Source organism: Calcarisporiella thermophila, assembly GCF_041956535.1.
Source record: "Calcarisporiella thermophila strain CBS 279.70 unplaced genomic scaffold VTP21scaffold_3, whole genome shotgun sequence".
Lineage (NCBI taxonomy): Eukaryota > Fungi > Calcarisporiellomycota > Calcarisporiellomycetes > Calcarisporiellales > Calcarisporiellaceae > Calcarisporiella > Calcarisporiella thermophila.
The window spans coordinates 907335-924922 of NW_027192193.1; the positions used below are offsets into that span (position 1 = coordinate 907335).

At 54.4% G+C, this 17588-nt stretch overlaps 7 protein-coding genes across 7 annotated transcripts; 4 read left to right on the forward strand and 3 right to left on the reverse strand.

Moving 5' to 3' along the window:
* Nucleotides 1-18: 18 nt before the first annotated feature.
* On the forward strand, nt 19-1035 carry VTP21DRAFT_7257 (uncharacterized protein; the record flags this gene model as incomplete). The annotated part of the gene is made up of 4 exons (XM_069397978.1): nt 19-295; nt 394-482; nt 680-744; nt 825-1035. The coding sequence occupies 4 exons, from the start codon at nt 19-21 to the stop codon at nt 1033-1035; spliced, it is 642 nt and encodes a 213-aa protein (XP_069255484.1).
* Nucleotides 1036-1433: 398 nt separating this feature from the next.
* VTP21DRAFT_7258 (uncharacterized protein) lies at nt 1434-3136 on the forward strand (the record flags this gene model as incomplete). The annotated part of the gene is made up of 3 exons (XM_069397979.1): nt 1434-2676; nt 2741-2925; nt 3032-3136. 3 exons carry the CDS (start codon nt 1434-1436, stop codon nt 3134-3136), a joined length of 1533 nt encoding a protein of 510 aa, XP_069255485.1.
* An 875-nt stretch (nt 3137-4011) lies between these two features.
* On the forward strand, nt 4012-6390 carry VTP21DRAFT_7259 (uncharacterized protein; the record flags this gene model as incomplete). Its single annotated transcript, XM_069397980.1, has 1 exon — nt 4012-6390. One exon carries the CDS (start codon nt 4012-4014, stop codon nt 6388-6390), a length of 2379 nt encoding a protein of 792 aa, XP_069255486.1.
* Nucleotides 6391-6964: 574 nt separating this feature from the next.
* Nucleotides 6965-8568, reverse strand: VTP21DRAFT_7260 (uncharacterized protein; the record flags this gene model as incomplete). The annotated part of the gene is made up of 8 exons (XM_069397982.1): nt 6965-7077; nt 7232-7452; nt 7517-7653; nt 7720-7863; nt 7937-8149; nt 8257-8263; nt 8350-8434; nt 8514-8568. The coding sequence occupies 8 exons, from the start codon at nt 8566-8568 to the stop codon at nt 6965-6967; spliced, it is 975 nt and encodes a 324-aa protein (XP_069255487.1).
* A 276-nt stretch (nt 8569-8844) lies between these two features.
* On the reverse strand, nt 8845-10842 carry VTP21DRAFT_7261 (uncharacterized protein; the record flags this gene model as incomplete). Its single annotated transcript, XM_069397983.1, has 9 exons — nt 8845-8999; nt 9105-9242; nt 9317-9519; nt 9591-9780; nt 9874-10051; nt 10113-10190; nt 10331-10435; nt 10516-10648; nt 10817-10842. The coding sequence occupies 9 exons, from the start codon at nt 10840-10842 to the stop codon at nt 8845-8847; spliced, it is 1206 nt and encodes a 401-aa protein (XP_069255488.1).
* A 335-nt stretch (nt 10843-11177) lies between these two features.
* VTP21DRAFT_7262 (uncharacterized protein) lies at nt 11178-13800 on the forward strand (the record flags this gene model as incomplete). Its single annotated transcript, XM_069397984.1, has 9 exons — nt 11178-11345; nt 11596-11699; nt 11746-11924; nt 11992-12066; nt 12149-12344; nt 12419-12679; nt 12738-12973; nt 13047-13190; nt 13277-13800. The coding sequence occupies 9 exons, from the start codon at nt 11178-11180 to the stop codon at nt 13798-13800; spliced, it is 1887 nt and encodes a 628-aa protein (XP_069255489.1).
* A 936-nt stretch (nt 13801-14736) lies between these two features.
* VTP21DRAFT_7263 (uncharacterized protein) lies at nt 14737-16831 on the reverse strand (the record flags this gene model as incomplete). Its single annotated transcript, XM_069397985.1, has 3 exons — nt 14737-15741; nt 15848-16636; nt 16748-16831. 3 exons carry the CDS (start codon nt 16829-16831, stop codon nt 14737-14739), a joined length of 1878 nt encoding a protein of 625 aa, XP_069255490.1.
* Nucleotides 16832-17588: the final 757 nt, after the last annotated feature.

Sequence of the window (17588 nt, forward strand, 5' to 3'; positions counted from 1 at the left end):
ACAAAGTATAAATAGGCGATGAATTTGGGAACCTTGCGTATCCACTTGCCACGCGTATACACGAAATCAACGCGTCACTTCTTACGTATTTCCGGGATGGGAAAAGACATTCGATTTAAGAGCATAAGAAGCGCCCAAAGACCAAAACACATTGAACCACAACGTGCGGAGACAAGCAAGTTCAGCATCGTCACCGCCATCGAAATATTGGCTACCCACTTGCCACGACGTATCCAATTTACCGCCGTCGCCAAAAGCGGGACGGCTACCACGGCAAAAGCATCCTCTAGCCCCCGTGCGCCCCCCCTTTTAGAAACAGACTATAAATAAGTCGAGGCAGACCTGTATCGGCTTCCGCTCGAGTTACCTTTGCAATCTCTTCCTGTTTCATAGATCAAGGTGCATACGTCCCCGTGTTCTATAGCGAAGCCGACTCTGTCCAACTCGTTGAGCGGGTGTGGGGCCTCCGCACCTCTGCTGAGGTAATCGCGGGGAGCGCTTATCTATGCCCCTCGCCGATGGCAAGCAAGCAGGGCGTCAATATAGAGAAGATCGACCGGCTTTATTGGGAGGGAGGGGGGCGGACATCGTGCTAGGAACGATTCGGATAATTGCCCACTAAAACATGGTTCGAGTTACAATTTATGGGCGATAAATGACGTGTTTCTCCAATGCAAAGGCGAGCCAGGGAGATGGGTCTGGAGCCGGCACAGGGGGTGGGGATGGAGCTTTTCCCAAAGCAGAGTAAGGCGGCCGTGGCTCCCCCCCCCCCTCCCCCTTCTCCCCACCCCCTGCTTCTCTTTCTCCTTCTCCTCTCCATAAAGCCAGACAGTTTTGGATCCGACGGGCTGTAGGAGGCAAGACGGCCCGGCCTCTACTGCTCCCACACACGGCGAGCAATGGCTTACACACCGCGAAGCAAGCTGGAAGGGTGTGACCTGCATTGGGGGGAATGAGGGGCTTCCAATTTTGGGGCGCGACGATTCAAATCCGCCGCCGCATTTAGAAATCCGGTTTTATGTTCTGAAACTGTAAGATGGTTCTCCACCTGCTCCAACTCGTGTAACTCAAACACGAAGATCGAAAACCTTATTGCACTCCTCTGCGCCTCGCGACTCTAGGCGAACTCCTTTTTTAAGCATGCGGTTCTTTTCGTGGCCCTCATGAGAATTCAACACATTGTTCCTCCCCCTAGCTTAGTCGTAGTGCGTATCGCTAGTCTCCCTCATCCCGTCAGCGCTCTTCTTGCTCCCCTCCCCCCTCTCCATAGCTGTTTAGCGTCCTAGCTGCCTCCCGCTCTCCCAATAAATATCTATCTATCCATATACATCTATAATACACACCCATACAGCTATTTATATACACCTAGGCCTTGAATTGTGAGCCGCCCTAATTAGTCTCTAGTCCTTGGTAATCCGCCCCCCATCCACCTAATGACCACCCATTACTCTTTCGCCGACCCCGTCGACCCCCTCTCCCTTCCTTCCTCGAATGTCCCACGCTTCCTCGCCACTAATTTAATGGAGCAGGCCCCCGGCAAGCCACCCGCGCTCTCCTTGGCCGCCAGCCTCCCCAAGGGAAGTCATCGCTTCCTCTTCCACGATCGGCAGAGCGAGATTGAGCACATTCTGGCCCAGACGAGCAAAGACCCTGTGTTCGTGGAGGAGCTGCATGCAATGGACCAGTGGTTTGGAGCACTGTCCAGCGCGGAGAGAACCGCGGCGCTCTACCAGCTGCTCCAGTACTGCCCCCCGCCCTACCTCCACTATTTCATGGAGCTGTTAAGGCGCAGGCTAGACCCCGCTTGGAACCCCTCCTCACGGTCCCCCGTGAGCCTGCACGGTACCCAACCGTCTCATGCGCTCGGGCGATTTGCTTGTTTGCTAATCTGTACATTTATAGATCCAGTAGGAGCGGGAATCGGCGGCGAAGCCAATAGCCCGCGTGCCCTCGCTGAAATGCAGAATGACCTTGCATCGCGCAACTCGTGGCCCACGCTGCATCCGGCAGGCAGGCATGTGCCCACGCCCACTCGCCCAAACTCGGGCATCTACGAGGCGCTCGTCATGAGCCCCAGAGACGTGCGCGCCATGGATCCCCCCCAGACCCACCGAGACGACCTCGCCTCCTCCCAGTGGCCCGCCGCCCCCCGCAGGGCCGGCGTCATCGGCGAGGGCCTGAAGTCGTGCCGCCCCCGCTCCATGGACCTTACGATGCTGGTCGGCCACGCCGCCAGCCACGACCAGCGCTCCTCGCTCGGGAGCGAGTGGAACATCTTCTCCCCCGCGCCCCCCTTCTCGGTCAGCAGCACGAGGGCGATGGAGCGGCCCCACTCCGCCGCGGATGTGGAGCGCCCGCCGTCCGCCGCCCCGCCGCCCGCCGCCGACCACGAGGTTCCCCCGTGGTGCGCCGGTGTGCACCGGGAGTCCCTTTCCCCACCCTTCCTCAAGGGCGCCCTCCCCGATCTCGCCCCATCCCTCTGGAAGTACTCGCCCGTCGCGGTGCCGGAGGGCCAGCTGCTCCCGAAGCGCGGGGACCTCTCCCCGCTGGGGGACGAGCCCCACGAGGGCTACACGAGCGACCACAGCGACCAGTCTAGCACGGCGCGCCGGCCCTCCCACCATGGTCGGCCCCGGGAGAGGCGCGCCGACCAGGTGGATATGGATCTGGTCAACGGTAAGTGCGGTGCATTTAGATTGCTACGCTTGTAGGCTAACGGCCCATGCGCTCCCACGAATAGATCTTCCGGCCTGGCTGCGCAGCCTGCGCCTCCACAAATACACCCCGCTCTTCGCGGGCAAGACGTGGCGAGACCTGATCCGGATGAGCGACGAGGAGCTGCTTGACCGGGGGGTTGCCGCCCTGGGCGCGCGTCGCAAGATGCTCAAGGTGTTCGAGGCCTTGCGGGCCCACTGCGTAGAGAATGTAAGTGCCGCGGCTTGACGGGGCCCTCCTCTCCGCAAGGGGGCCTCGCTCTGCCCTCCCCATCTAACCACGGCTTGCCATGCCAATCTAGAACATCCCGACCTAGCCCGCCGCCCAACTTCTCGGCCTTGCACCCGCCTCGCACCGTCCCCCGAGTGTGCCGCAGGGCGTCCTGTGGATCCTATGCAACCGGTTGACGCAATCCTTGTGAAGCTTTGTTCCCTCTTGTTCCGTGGTTGTGATTGTTCTCCATTCCGTTGTTTTTGGTCTGTTTTGTCTGATTGTTCAGTGTATGTGTTTGGTGGATTTCAGACGGAACGCTTTCTGAAAAAAAAAAGCACTTTTCCCAAGGGCTCATGAGCTGGCTGCGTGCCGCCGGCTTTTCAAAGGCCGCTTATTAGAGGCTTGTTGGTGGCAGGGGCAGCGAGGCGGGGAGCGGAGCACGCTGGCTCCACAGCAGAAACAGAGTTTTTGCCACCGTTTGGTAATTAAAACTTCTGGTGGACAACGAGTGACCGAGCCTAGCCAAATGCGGCTCGTGGCCGCGATTTGCTGAACGGTGTTTTTGGATTCATCGTAACCCACTCGCTGCACCGTTTTAAATTTTTTCGGATTATCGTTGATTCCATGAGCGGCCCGTTTCGTCCGCCTCTAGCTTCGTCCGCTTCCTGCCGCATTGCCTGCTTGCCGCGCTGCTAGAGCCGCCCGCATCTCCCTTCCCCCCTTTGCCACGCTGCTCTCGTCTCTCCCCGCGCCCGCTCATCCCTTCTTCCTCCCTCCCCCCCTCCCCCGCTCCCCCCCGATTCCTATGCCCCTTCACCCATCCCAATCCCCATCACAGTCGGTTGGATTATTGTGTGTGGTGTATTGTGTGTGTGCCTGTGCAGCGCCTGATCTGAATCCTCGATACCATTCGGTTTTCCCATGTGAGGGCCCAGCCCACGCACTGATTCTCCCCTAGGTTATAACTTCCTTTTTGCTGTTATTGATCGCTACCCATTCCTCTAATCGCCATCGCTACGCATTCGGTTTTCTTGTTTCCTGTAACCTCTTTCTTGATTCTCGGCGGCTCCATTGAACTCCAGAATGACGGCAGCCCTCTCGGTCTCTGCCCTGTCTGTAACCACCCACAAAACGAGCGGAAGCGCTCCCCCCCCTCTCGTCGGGGCCAGCATGACCCCCGTCGATGCCTGCAACCGCCTCTATGTCTTCAGCGGCAGACTCGCCACCTCTCGGGCCATGACCAACGACCTCTACGAGCTCAACACAGCCACACTCCACTGGAGGCGGCTCGCCACCGCGCCCGCCCCCGGCCACCTCCAGCCCCAAGCGCGCTACTTCCACTCGGCAAGCTACCACGCCGGCCGGCTGATCGTCTTCGGGGGGATGGGCTATTCGGCCTACCCGCGAGACGGCGGGGAAACCCCCGGCAAGCGGGGCCAGCTCACGGTCCTCGACGACCTGCACGTCCTCGACCTCGAGACGCTGACCTGGACCCAGCCCCAGATCTCCCCGGGGCTCTTCGACCCGCAGGCCCGCTACGCACACAATGCCGCCGTGGCAGGCGACCGCCTGATCGTGATCGGGGGCCAAGACATCACCAACGCCTACATCGAGGAGGTCAACCTCCTCGATCTGAACGAGTGGACGTGGACCCTCTCCCGAGCCTGCCCCAACCAGCTCGGCACCTATCGCTCCGTCGCCGCCACCGTCGCCCCCAGCGTGGCCGCCAACATCCCGTTGGTGGGCGTGTGCAACCGGGGCGTGTTTTGTTTGCCCGCGGAGGAGGGCCCCGCGGGAAGAAGGGGCGGCGGCTCGTTCGAGTGGGCGGCGGATTCGCCCCCCCTCGCTTCGCCCTCGTCGACGCCCAGTAGAGACGCCCTCCGGAGCAACTCCCTCCACGCCTCGGATCGCTTGGGCTCCCGAGAGCGGCGAACAAGCCTCGCCAGCCAGCAGCATCCCCCTCCTCCTCGGTGGGGAAGCCTATCGATGGTGGGCGCCGAGGAGCAGGCCCACCATCCCGTGTACATCTTCGCCAACTACAACCACAACGCAAACGTGCGCCGCGAGGTGCTCCTGACCCAGTGGCTGCACCCCGCCTCCTTCAACATCTCCACCATCCCCAACGCATTCCAGGGCGGCCCGCCGCCCTATCTGCGCTTCCCCACCGGCGGCATTGTCGGGCACCACTTTGTCATTGCCGGCACCTTCATCTCGCGCTCCACCCAGTCCTTCTCGATGTATGCCCTCAACCTCAACACCTTCTCCTGGTCGCGCCTCGAGACGGGCGCCTCCCTTGCGCAGGGCTCGTGGAACTCGGCCGTCCTGACCGGGAACCGCCTGCTCGTCTTCGGCAACCACCACCGGGACCTGGCGGAGGACTACGCGCACCGGCAGCTGAACTTTGAGCACGTGGCCGTCGTCGACCTGGAGACCTACGGCATCTACCACCCCCCCGAGGAGACCATTTCGGGGGCCGCGCAGGAGATAGGGCTGGAGATGCTGCGCGGGGAGTGGATGGCCGACCTGGCGGTGAAGACGAGCGATGGAAAGCCGCTGAGGGTCAACTCGAGGCTGGTGGCGGAGCGATGGCCCTGGTTCCGGGAGCTGCTGGAGGCGGAGGGGGCGAGGAGGAAGCAACCAACGGCTGCGGATCCGGGCCGACTGCAAGAGGAGGCAGGGCCCGGGGAGGGGGCAGAGGCGAAGGCGGACACGCCCCTCGTGGCCCCGGGCTCGTCGCCCGCCGAGCTGGAGACGCCGCTGCCCACCCCTCGGCCCGAGGATGAGCTAGGGGGCAGCGGGGCAGCGGGCTCCGACCACGAGCAAGGGTTCGCGCCCCCCCCGCCCTACCTCGTCGACCAGGTGCTCCACTTCCCTCACCCCCACGACCTGGTGTACGCTCTGATGCAGTTCCTGTACACGGGCCACCTCTTCACCGCCGAGCAACACCAGCCCCGCATCCTTGCCCAGCTGCTGCTGCTCGCCGACCTCTACGACCTCTCCCGCCTAAAGGCGCTGGCCACCCACGCCCTGCACCAAATGCTCAACATGCAGACGGCCCCCCTGATCTACGAGAGCGCCACCCTGGCGGGGTGCAGGAGCCTCCTGGTGAGAGCGCTCCGAGTCATGATGGCCACCAAGCGCTTCCTGGAGCAGCAGCAGAGGAAGCTGGAGGCCGCGGACATGGGCACGCTCTCGTTCGGGAACAGCCACTCCCCCACCTCGACTCTCGTGGAGCACAGCTCCAGCGAGCCCCCCCTCTCCTATGCGTATTACAAGTCGCCGCTCTCCCCACCCTCGACCAGCGCGAGATACATGGCGGGAACCCCGCCCCCCCTGCGGTCGCTCGACCCGAAGGACTCCCCACGGTCCCCCCTGCCCGAGATCCCGGAGCGAAAGAAGAGTGAGCCCAAGCGCCCCCCCGCGATCTTCGGTGCGTTTGGGATGGCGGGCGGAATATTGTGAAACCCGCCCCCCCTTCCCACGCCCTCCCCCGCTCCTCTCCATGTATACACCTCGATTTTTTGGGAATTTGTTGTTTTTGGATTGTATTTCTTTATTTTTGTTTGGTCTGCTTTTTTTCCCCGTTTATTTTTGTTCCAAATCTAGCTGTAATTTTTATTTTTATATTAATAATGATGATGTTTTTTTTTCTTTCGTTTGGACTTAGTGTGTTAAAGTGTGTGTGCGTGCGTGTGCTTTACCACCTCGTCAAGGTGTGTTCATATAAATTTATTTATCTCAGCGGATCGCAAAAAGAAGGAAGGTGGAACAAAACAGAGGGGATGGAGCCCGTTGACACGTGGAGAAAAGTTGATTTATTGGGATGGACCAAAAACTAGAAAAAAAAAAGGAAAGACGACATACCGCACACCGGGGAAGGGAAAATTAGATTTTTTTTTTCTTAGAATCTTTCAAACTCCAGGCGATTTCCTACAATGCATCTAGAAAATAAAAAAAAAAAGAGTTCGAGAAGGGGAAACCTCTCGCTCCCCTCCTCTCTCTACCCTCCAAGCGTCAAAGAAATAAACAACAAAAGTCAACATGCTTCAGCGATACCGGTGGTGGGGAGACTTGGAGCGCGACGGCGACTTTGTGCGCGAACGCGAGCGTGTCCGGGAGCGTCTACTTCTGCTGTCCCGAGAACGTCGGCTATGGGGAAGAATTTGGAAAAAGAAAAAAGAAAACACGTCAGTCCCTTGGTGCTCATCCACCCCCCTCGCCGTGGGGATGCTCATCTCCCAAAAGAAAAAAAAAAGAAATGGCACTCCAACAACAACAAAAAAAAAATTATTGTTTCTCTTACTAGTCATCACGGTCCTCGCGGTAGCGGTCGCGGTCGCGATCATGCCGATCACGGTCTCCATAACGGTCTCGCTCATGACGGTCGCGGCGATCCCGATCCCGGTCTCGGTCTCGGTCTCGGTCCCGACGGGAGTAGCGGTCGTGGCGGCGCCCTCCTCCCATGTCTCGTTTGCTACGGAGCTCCTCAAGGGTGTCGCGGATTTGTTTGTATCCCATGTGAAGCTAGCCGTCGAAAGAGGACGGAATGGAAATGATTATTTTGTGAGCTCCTTGTAAGCAATCCAGCCTCTTCACCCATACCTTTCCCTGGAAATGATCGGCTAAACGCTTATCAGAGTCGAGCACGGAAAGAAAGGCCCCGCACACCTCGCACACACGCAACTTCTTCTGCAGGGCAGATGCTTCACGCTCCTCAATCTCTTTCTACCAAAACAAACATAGAGGAGTTTGAAGTCAGCTTGAACGGCAACAAGCATCTCTTTTATGTACCTTTTTGGCCGCCTGCTCTTCCTTCTTGACTTCAATCTGCTTGAGAAGAGCCATCGACTCCGTGACCTTCCCCTCCTCACCCAGAGCCTCGGCCTCCTGCACCATAGCAGCGATCTCGGCCTCAAGCTCCTGTAACTCTTGCTCCTATTGCACATACAGCCAAAAGATCAATGAATCTACAGGCAAGTAAGAGGATAGCCCGGAAAAAATCATATACATCTTTATTCTCCCCCTCCTCCTCCTCTCCCTGCGTCTTTTCCAGTCGTGCCCGTGCAGCTCTGATTTTACGATCGCATTCCATTGTGAAGCGCTCCATCGCCGCGATGAAGTCGGGCTCAAAGCCACGCTCCTCGCCTTTGCGCTTGGCATCTTCATACTCTTGCTTGAGGCGATCCGAATGGACGTTTGGACAGGGGCCTATATCTGCTTTCTAAGAGAGGAAAGAGAGCAGAGGAAATAAAAAAAACCAAGAAAAAGGAATGCATAGGCAGTGAGCGAAAACATCGGCTTCTTAAATAAACGATCTTGGCTACCCACCGTATTGCTTCAAGATCGATGTCAAAGAGTAAAGAATTTGCATCTAGGTTAGTTGATTGTGAATACAAACTCTGATGGCTCTCATTCTCTTACCGAAAGAGTTCCTGCGGGCAGAATCCACACAGATATGATCGACATACACGACTGTCATAATAACGTAGATTCTCAGGCGCCCCTCCTGCACACATCCCATAATAATAAATGAAAGAAAAATTAAAACATGGTGGAAAATCAAGAGGCGATTCAAGCAAATCTACCCATGGCCTCCAGACCCATAAGCGCCTCCAGTGCTTTTCTTTGCGCCTCGACCATGTCGTTGAGGAAACGGTGACAAGAACAGGCAGGATTAATTAAAACAATAAAAATAAAAAGGTGAAGAAACAGAGTCTCCAAACTTCGATGGATTTCTAGGATTGAGGACTGCTTTCTTGCAACAAAACACATCTATCCTTAAAAACCCCGTCCCCCCTCATTCCTCTCATTTTCGATGGTAAGATATTAAATTATATTTTGGAAAAAAAAGGGGGAGAGCGAATAAATATAGAATAGAATACAATATGTAAAAGAACACACTACATAGGCAAAAGTTCAGGTGGTTTGATTCCCCCTCCACATCTCGCTGTTCAGCAAAAGTCTAGGATCATTTGCATCGACGGTGAAGCCGCGCGCATTCGAAAGCGGCGGGGCCAAGGGGTCAGTGGAGTGGACCACTTGGATGATATGTCTTTCTTCCAGCCTACACACTAAAGCAAGCAGACAAGCCCTCGAATAGTTTAGCGAGCCTTCCGATAGGGATGGGAGAGTGGGGGGAGGGAGGGGGCGGGACCGTCCTCCAAGACAACACTTACTCTTATCACCCTGCCGGAAATCGGCCACCACGGTAATCTCGCCGCTCTGTGCGTCCTCCCCGGGGACGCCACTGAGAACGTTGTTCTCCCATTTCAACCAATTCAGGAGGTTGGGAGAGCTGAAAATGACCTTGGGGGCTATCCATCCCGGCACAGAGAAGGGGGATCAACGTCACGCACAAACAAGGAAACAAGGCAGGGAACCGGCTTACCGCAATAATGGGGGTCCCACACCTTGGGCTCGTACACGTACCGCTCCCCGACAAATGCGACGGCGGACGGACGCCCGACGATACGGCTCTTGAACGGCTGAAAGATCCACCGGCCGGACGTATCGCGCCCCGCGTTTACGGACCAGACATGGCTCCCCTTGGACTTTGTCTTTTTGCCCTCCTCGTTAAACCGAGAGATATATCTGGATGGAGATTAGCAAGGGGGGTCGCGCTCAACGACTCAAGCAAATTTCCAAGCAACTAGGCCACTCACTTTGTCTGCCATAAAAACGCTTTGACATTCTTCAGGGACACGCTGATGCCCTTCCGCAGGACAAACTCGTAGAATCCGTTCGAGAAGGACTGGATGCGAAATTTGAAAATGCGGAAATCGGTGTTGAGTTTGACGCGTTTGGCGGTTTGAGTTTGGTGGATGCGGTCGCCTCGACTATCCGTGGCATTGACTAAAGGGAAGAGGAAAACCCAGAGCGAAATAAGCCATCCAATGGTCGCGCGGAGGGGTGGGGGGAGGGTGAACAGCAATGGGGTGGACTTACTGTCGTTGCATGTTCGCTCCAGATAATCGAGGAATATCCCCTCTAACTGTTCAAAAGGAACAAAAGACGGCGGCTCCGTCGACTCCGACCTCGACAATGTCTCCGGTATGTTAAGCGTGGGGGGTATCGGGGAAATGGATGGGGTTAAATGGGAGGGTCGAGATGCGACGGCGGAATTCTATCGTAAATAGAGATGCATTAGTATCTTTGACGGGGTGGCCCATGACACTTGACAGTACACTGGCTGTTGGAGAGGGTCGGGTGTGTAAACTGGATCTAGGTTGAAAACGTGCTTGTTCAGTTAAGTTTGCTGAATTCTGAAAATGGCCAGGAAGCAGGGAGGTGAAAAGACGTGAAGGGAAGAAGGGAGAGTTGGAAGAGAGAGGGAGGGAGAGAGAGAGAGATGCTTTGGTGAATAAATGTGAATAACCAAATATCATAGACCAAAGGATCCTACTGCATCTATTCTGGGAGAGGAGGAAACTAGACTCCCTAAAGGCAAGGGTTGAGCAGGTGGCGTTGGCACCCCTTCTCTTGCCGCGCCGGCTCTGGTATTAAGCTGCTAGTGGGTGCAAAAGACCGGTAAACTCTGATATTCAGAAAAAAAGCACGTATACGGTAAAAGGCCATTCCAGTACATACAAGACTTGTCCACTTCACACGAAAATCATCCAAGACCCCAATGATCTGGGAAATTTCTTCTAGTCGACGAAACGATTCATTCTCAGCCCCTTGGTCAAAGTACTGTTTTGCGAGTTGGGCATTATATATGATGCTACACATGTAATGCATTAAGACACCTTAGTATTCAACCTATTAATAAAAGTGGGGATGGCCCTCTATGAAGGGGGGTAGACCCCAATATTTTCTAAGGAGGGAAGGCCCCTGCCATGCAATCCCCATTCCCACTCCTTTGGGATGGCAGCTGAATGAAAAGAGGTACCTTTCGAAGAGTTGAGAGAGATTCATTATGTCGATGATCCATGTCAATAAGGTTAACCGTTGGGCCGCACTGGCATAAGCGTTCGACACACTTGGACATATCTTTTTTTTTCCAAGAGATTGGCAGTCACGGGCCTTAAACAACCCTCTTCCCACCATCTCCACCCCTCCCTCCTCCCCTCCTCTTTCCTTTCAGCGCAGCGCAAATGACAGTCATACTGTACCGTTTTAGGTAGCATAATTTCGGCTTGTGTTTTTGTTTATAATGTGACAAGGCTGAAATGCATTTCCAAAGGCGAATACTAAGGCTACGGAAGGTGTATGACTAGGCCGTAGCCTACAAGCCATGACTCATACTCTCAATGCTCCAACGACTCAAGTTCAAAGAGAAGTTGGGAAGGGGTGTTGATTTCCTCTCTGCCCTGCAGGCGCAGGGTCTCGAAGGAAAAAGAGGATTTTTTTACCTTGCTCCCTGCACTTCCTACAGCAGATCTGGCAAGCAGCACATTTATTACAGTGTGCAGAAAAGCGTAAGTCTTAGTCGGCAAACCGCTCTCTTCCTGCACAGCAGTCTTCCTCTGTGTTTCTAAATCGGTCTCTATGGATCCAGATCCATATAAACCATTGTTTCTATTGAAGCCTCTCCGGCTAAAAGATTTGGATCACCAAAAATAAATCCATAGAGACTACCGTTGTATAGCGACGATGTTCGCAAGATATATGACGTTTGTGTTGCCAAAAATAAGCACGCTGGATTTGGACTGTGCACGATAATTATAGGGATGCGCGTTGCTCCGATACCGGGCAAATCCAAATCCCAATCTTGAACCAGCCACCAGGGCTCCGCAGCCACTCTGCAAGAGAGAAGTCGATAGGATGGGCAAGTAAGCTTCAGCTGGATGACTATGTGGAGTAGGCGTATCGCACCAGGACGGCCTGCCAGAAACCACTCGCCACCGGGCAGGTAGAAGTGCCTCATTGGAAAACAGGTGTCAGAAGTTTCCAGAGTAGAACACTCGCCTGCATTGGCGCGATGAGTAATGGTGCAACGCTCGTCGAACCAATGTCCTCCCGCCGACGCGTGGCTTGGAGCAGCGCCATAGCAGGTCGTCGATAGAGTTCATCCCAAAAGTGCAACACTTGCCCACTGGGTTTCCAATCCGGTATTGCATGTAGATTGGTCCCCGGCTAAAAATAGTCTTCTGCATAGGTCGCTTCCATGCATAGACTCGGATGGGCCATGGCGGCAGGGTTGAGCCGTGGAAGACCCTCGATCAGCCCTGAGAAATCGGGAGAGAGCTGAGCGCCGTGCCCGCGGCTCCTTTGGAAACAGCGCCTGATGCTCAGGGGAATCGGCGAACAAGTAAGAAACGGGCCCTTGCATGCAGCTCCCCCTCACATGCCACACCTGTCGCTGCGGGATGGCGGCTGAACTTGCTGCTGAACATGGCAGCGTGCTACATGGTGCCCCGGTGGGCCGAAATCGAGCCCTTCCTGGTCCCCTCCAGCCGGCTCACACCGAGATGGGCGTGGAAGCGCAAAGCGCTCCCTCCTCTCCTGCGTGGCAACTCATGCCCCGAAAGGGCTAGGAGCCGCCGATTAGATTCTGGCTCTTAAGCGGCCTGGTCGGGCGTCGTTACACCGCGAGTTGCATAATCGGCAGTATTGCATTTGAATTTGTGCGCGGTTGCACGCCCTCTGCTGCTGATGCAATACACCAGAGAGCGGGATTAGGCTGGCGTGCCCAATTCGAAAGCTTTATTCCCGAATGGTCCGTGGTATTTTTGCACCACCTCCCTTTGCATGATGCATTTCAGCTGCGCGAATTTCGCCGGGAATTTTGGAGAGGACAGCCTCAGCCATCGTTAGATGAAAATGGAACATTCAAGACAAACCTCCTCAGCCCCAATGGCCATTAATAGCCTCCTGCGCACCAAGCGCCGCGGCCATGGGGCGGGGAGGTGCTGCCGCCTCCCCGGAACCGTATATAAGGCGGCTCCTGCCCTCGCCCTCGCCTCTTGGCTCCCGGCGACCTGTGCACGAAAATCTCTAGCCAAGAAATCCAAACACCCGCACCAAGATTGGGTTTACCTATTTTCAGCCTCGGAATTTTTTTTGCAATTTAATTACTTATATAAACCCCACCCCCAATCAAACCGTTTCACCTCTCCTCTCTCCTCCTAACTTGGGAACTCCCGTATTTCTCTCACCGCACGCTTTCTTCGCTTTAGTCTCTGGTGTTGGAGCAATGAAATTCTTCAACATTGCCGTCGCCATTTGTTCCCTGGCTGCCATCACACAGGCGCTGCCTTCACACAGGCTCCTGCCGCGGACAGGAGATGACGATTCTTATGCCATTGCCAGTATCAATCAGAGTAAGTCATCCCCTCCCTCTCTCGCCCCCCCCCCCCATAGAAACCAAATGATGGACCCTTTCATGGTTTTGCGTTTACAACCATAGACGGTGTCATTGCCCGCTTCGGGTTCAAGCAGGAGCCGGGAGATGAGATGAAGGTGCACGTTGTTGTCGAGCAAGGTCTCAAGAATGAAACCCAGCCCTACCACGTGCATGTCCATCCGGTCCCCGCCAATGGCGATTGCAACGGGACCGGCGGTCACCTCGATCCCAAGCAAGTCAACGGCACAGACCGCTGCAATAGTCAGAGTGGGTATCAGTGCGAAGTGGGCGACTTGAGTGGAAAGCACGGGCCGCTCGCGGGCTCACCGGAGGGCAACCTGCGTGTCGACATCGAATACACCGACCCGGATCTCACCTTTTCGGGTGAGAACTCCGTCGTTGGGCGAAGCGTAGTCATTCATCGCCCCGACAACACTAGACTCGCCTGTGCCAACATTACCGTGGTGGATAAAAACACCTTCGACAAGTCCCTGCCCTCGGATGACGGCCCAAACGACAAAGATAATGACGACGATAATGGCGACGATAATGGCGACGATGACGACGACGACGACGACGATGAGTAGACAAGCAGCCATCGGCTCATCATCCGAAAACTTACCATTACTTAAGACGCCGATTTTTAATAGTCTTTATTCATTATTTTTTTTTTCCTTTTTCCCTTTAATTTTCCTATGTCTTCTATTTCATGTCTCACTTTGTAATAGGCTCTGCTTTCTTCTCTGTATTCCACTCTGGTTTTCCCTCTCAGCATTGCCTAGGACTGGGCAATGGAGAGGGAAGACTCTACATTACACCCCCTCTCTTTACTACCCTACAATGTTGACTCGTCTTACCCCGAAATACATTCTAATGAGATAATGTGAAGGCCAACCTATTTTTTGGTGCCCGGATAGGATCATTAGTGTCACGCATTATATTATTTCCACGCTATCTAAATTGGCAGGGGCATTTTGACTAGTAGGAATTCAGCTCCGTCTATGTATCACTCGGAATTGGAATATTGGGAACCTTAGCTAAGATAGGGCCCCTGGAGGTTCAGAAAAAAGTGGGTTAAATCAATCTAAATGAAAAAATAGGCTAGTTTTCAGATAAAACCCAAGATAAGGGTGTATTTTTATTGCCAAGACATTTTCATAGAGGATGGATGGTTTCTATTGACAAGAGGGAAAAACTTTTGAGTCGACCATGAAAGAATCCTCCATCCTATACGTGGGATAGCGCAAGAAATGAATCCAGGCATTCACTACTGATCCCAAAGCGGTCTAGACCTCTCCCAAAAAAAAAAAAAATCCAAGAGCTGGTTGACCCTTCCCTTCTACCGCTGGGGGACTTCACACCCATCCCTCTTGGCGGGAATGGCCTGTAGGTACCAAACTAGTCCATAAGCAGTGTGCGCCCTTTGATGCTCTGGTGGATAAATGTATTCTCGTCTGCTAGCCTCTCCCCCCCCTCTCTCCCCAACCTTCCTCTCTTCCCCTCTCGAAGGCCTCCTCCCACCCTCATGTGGTTGAAGTTGCACCAGAACTCTCGGCCAGATAGGCTGCAATTTTTTCCCCCAGTTCGATAGCCTCTCCTCCGACCACCTCGGCATATCTCAGCATGGTAGTGTGACATCTTCTCAAACAAGCGATCGAATGCTCCCTGGCCTGGGATAACGGGGAGAAGATGGCAAGACGGTGGTATATTTTGCACACGATATTCAAGGAATCGAAAAGTGAAGCGATACGGCAAAAACCACCGGGCCCATTCAACAGTGAAATAAGACGCTCGGTGATGAAGTCCGCGCCCGCAGTGCAGATATTCTCGGCGTGCTTCTCTAATGAGGAAGGCCAGGGTGGCGATCTGTGAAGCGAGGAAGATTGCCAGTGGAACGTGGTAATTTGGAAAAAGAACGGTAAGTGGAGTTGAACGAGGGCGGTGGCGTAATACACCTCGAGTTCGCAGATTGCCTGGCGCGCATGAGGATGGGGACAAGTGTATGGGGACCGGTTGGGCCCCCTTTCCCGTGGAATGGCTTGCCACCACGACTTCAATCTTCGCTCAAACTCGAGAATCACCTCGAAGTTTAGCCCGGTGTGAGACTGCATGGGGGAGGCACTACGCTCGTGGCACCGCGAAACGAACTCTCCTAGAATATATCTCAATTTCCCGATCTGCACCGTGGCCCACACGCACACGCCCAGTTCCTCGCCCTCTCCCTCCAGCAAGTTCGGCATTACCTGAACCGAGTATCTGTCGGGAATCCTTGTGGAGGGCGGATGCGACCTGATCACCCTCTCCTGATGGATCATCGCGATGGCCCATTGGAGGCGTTTTCTCTCCTCCACATGAATCCTCGTCTGGATATCAGGCGCGCAGGTGAACTCTGGACTCGGGACAAGGTCGAGATGTTTCTGGGCCAAGATGAGAAAGCATGAGTCCACCTGGGTGAAGTGGGTGCAGCTTTGTAGGGTGAGGAGCGTACGAACGATGGCAAGAGAAGAGGGGCCGTCATAGCGCTCCCGCTGTATACCAAAACCGTTAAAACATTAAAAAATAACCACTGTAGCCTCTTTTTTTTTTTCTTCTTCAATAATGCTTCGCTGAGGGCTGAAGCAAAGACATTCTTACCAGCAAATCCAGTGCGTAACCAAATGCCTTCTTCCCCAACCCCATCAAGACGTCTCTCTCTCCGTGTGATTTCAGATGCGAGGTCGAACAATGGTACGCCGCCCATGCCCATATGGCCCAAACAAGCAGCTTGTCAAGCTTATTTCCCCTGTACCCATCAAGAAAGGTTTCGCGAAACGGAACATGACAGAGATGAAAACAGTCAACATAGACTTCGATCAAGCGATCCAACCATCCAGGGAGCATTGGGTGCTGGAGATAATGACTGAGAGGCATCTCCGATGACTGGGCCAGAGAGAGAGAAGGTGGGGGGCGACGAAGAGAGTAGGGGCCGTACTCCTGCTTGAAAGCAGTTGATAAATATGCAGAGATAGGAGCTGTCTCTCCGTGGGCAGCGACACTTCTCACCTCCAGTGGCCGCCTATGCTCTCCACTCCTCCTTGCCTCCAAGATCCTGACCATGTCTCCGTACCTTTGAACATTGGTGTTAATCTGTATGCCTCCTCCCTCGCCTCCTTCCGTTCTCCATTGAGGCGGTAAACTTAGCCTCATAGCCAATGCTAAAGCTTCGCTCGTCTGAGATGAATTTTGCTGAAGGAAGGAGAGGACGGTTGCATAGAGATTGCGCCAGCGCACCTCGAGATCCTCTATTGTCCAGCTTGCTTGTCCAAGCCGTGTTTCAAACGTGAGGAGGAATGCGGTAAGGTCGTTGGCGATGGGAGGGTAAACGCAGAGTGCATTGTCGGTTCTGCAACGAGCGCAAGCGGGACGCTCCATCCCGCACCTCACCTACAGGTTGAGAGAAGGAGTTAGTCGAATTGGGAACTTTGCGAATTCTTGAAGTGTCTAACGGTGGAGCCAAGTGATATAATGTATCTATATCGGCAGCCACGGGTCCACCTGTAAAATTATGGACTCCTCTGCCATCTCTACAAGGTTACCGGGCTTGCCGGGATTACCTTTCGAGAGCGACACCGGGTGCATGCCTTGAGCGAGAAACGGGGGGATAGGACGGCCACGCCGCTTCCCCGATGGTCCGCTGGCTCTTCATCCACGGCCTGCCGTTGTGACCCTGCCTCCTCGATTGGGGCTCTCGGAGAGCATGCTCTACTTGATTCGTTTCTGGAGGAAGCATCGCGGCTTGTGCTCTTATATTCAGACCTCATCCACCCCCGCCCAAAAACAAGTTGTATACAGTTTCAGCACGTGAATCCGAGGATATAAAGCATGAACAAATGGCTGGAGAGATAGGTCTGAATCTACAGAAGAACACTTCTCGAGCAAAACATAGCCAAGAGGTAGTTCAGACCTCTAAGAGATTTCTAGAATCAAAAGCGAACAAGCAAGCAAACAAGCAAAAAGGAAACGAACCAGAAAATAAATAAATAAACAAAATATATAAGAGGAAATAAAATGGGGCCAGAAAAGCTTTGTCGGAGAGCGCGTCGTGTTAATAATCGTATAGGCAAGGCTTTAGCTGAAGCTTATTTCGAACTGTTGAAATTTATATTATGGTTTTGGTACCCCCATTATAAGTTTGTGACGCTCTTCGTAGTGGTTCCTTGGAGAAGCCCAAACCGTGTCGAATGGACCGGCTGGATCCCAGAGGCAACCTGGGCCCATTTTATCGTGCAGGGCGGAGTTCCCCCCGCCATCTCACAAGGGGGAATCGCTAGCATGTCCGAAAGGCTTTGTCGGGTGTAAGTGGCCAAACGAGAGTCTATTGCCTCTACCATGAAAG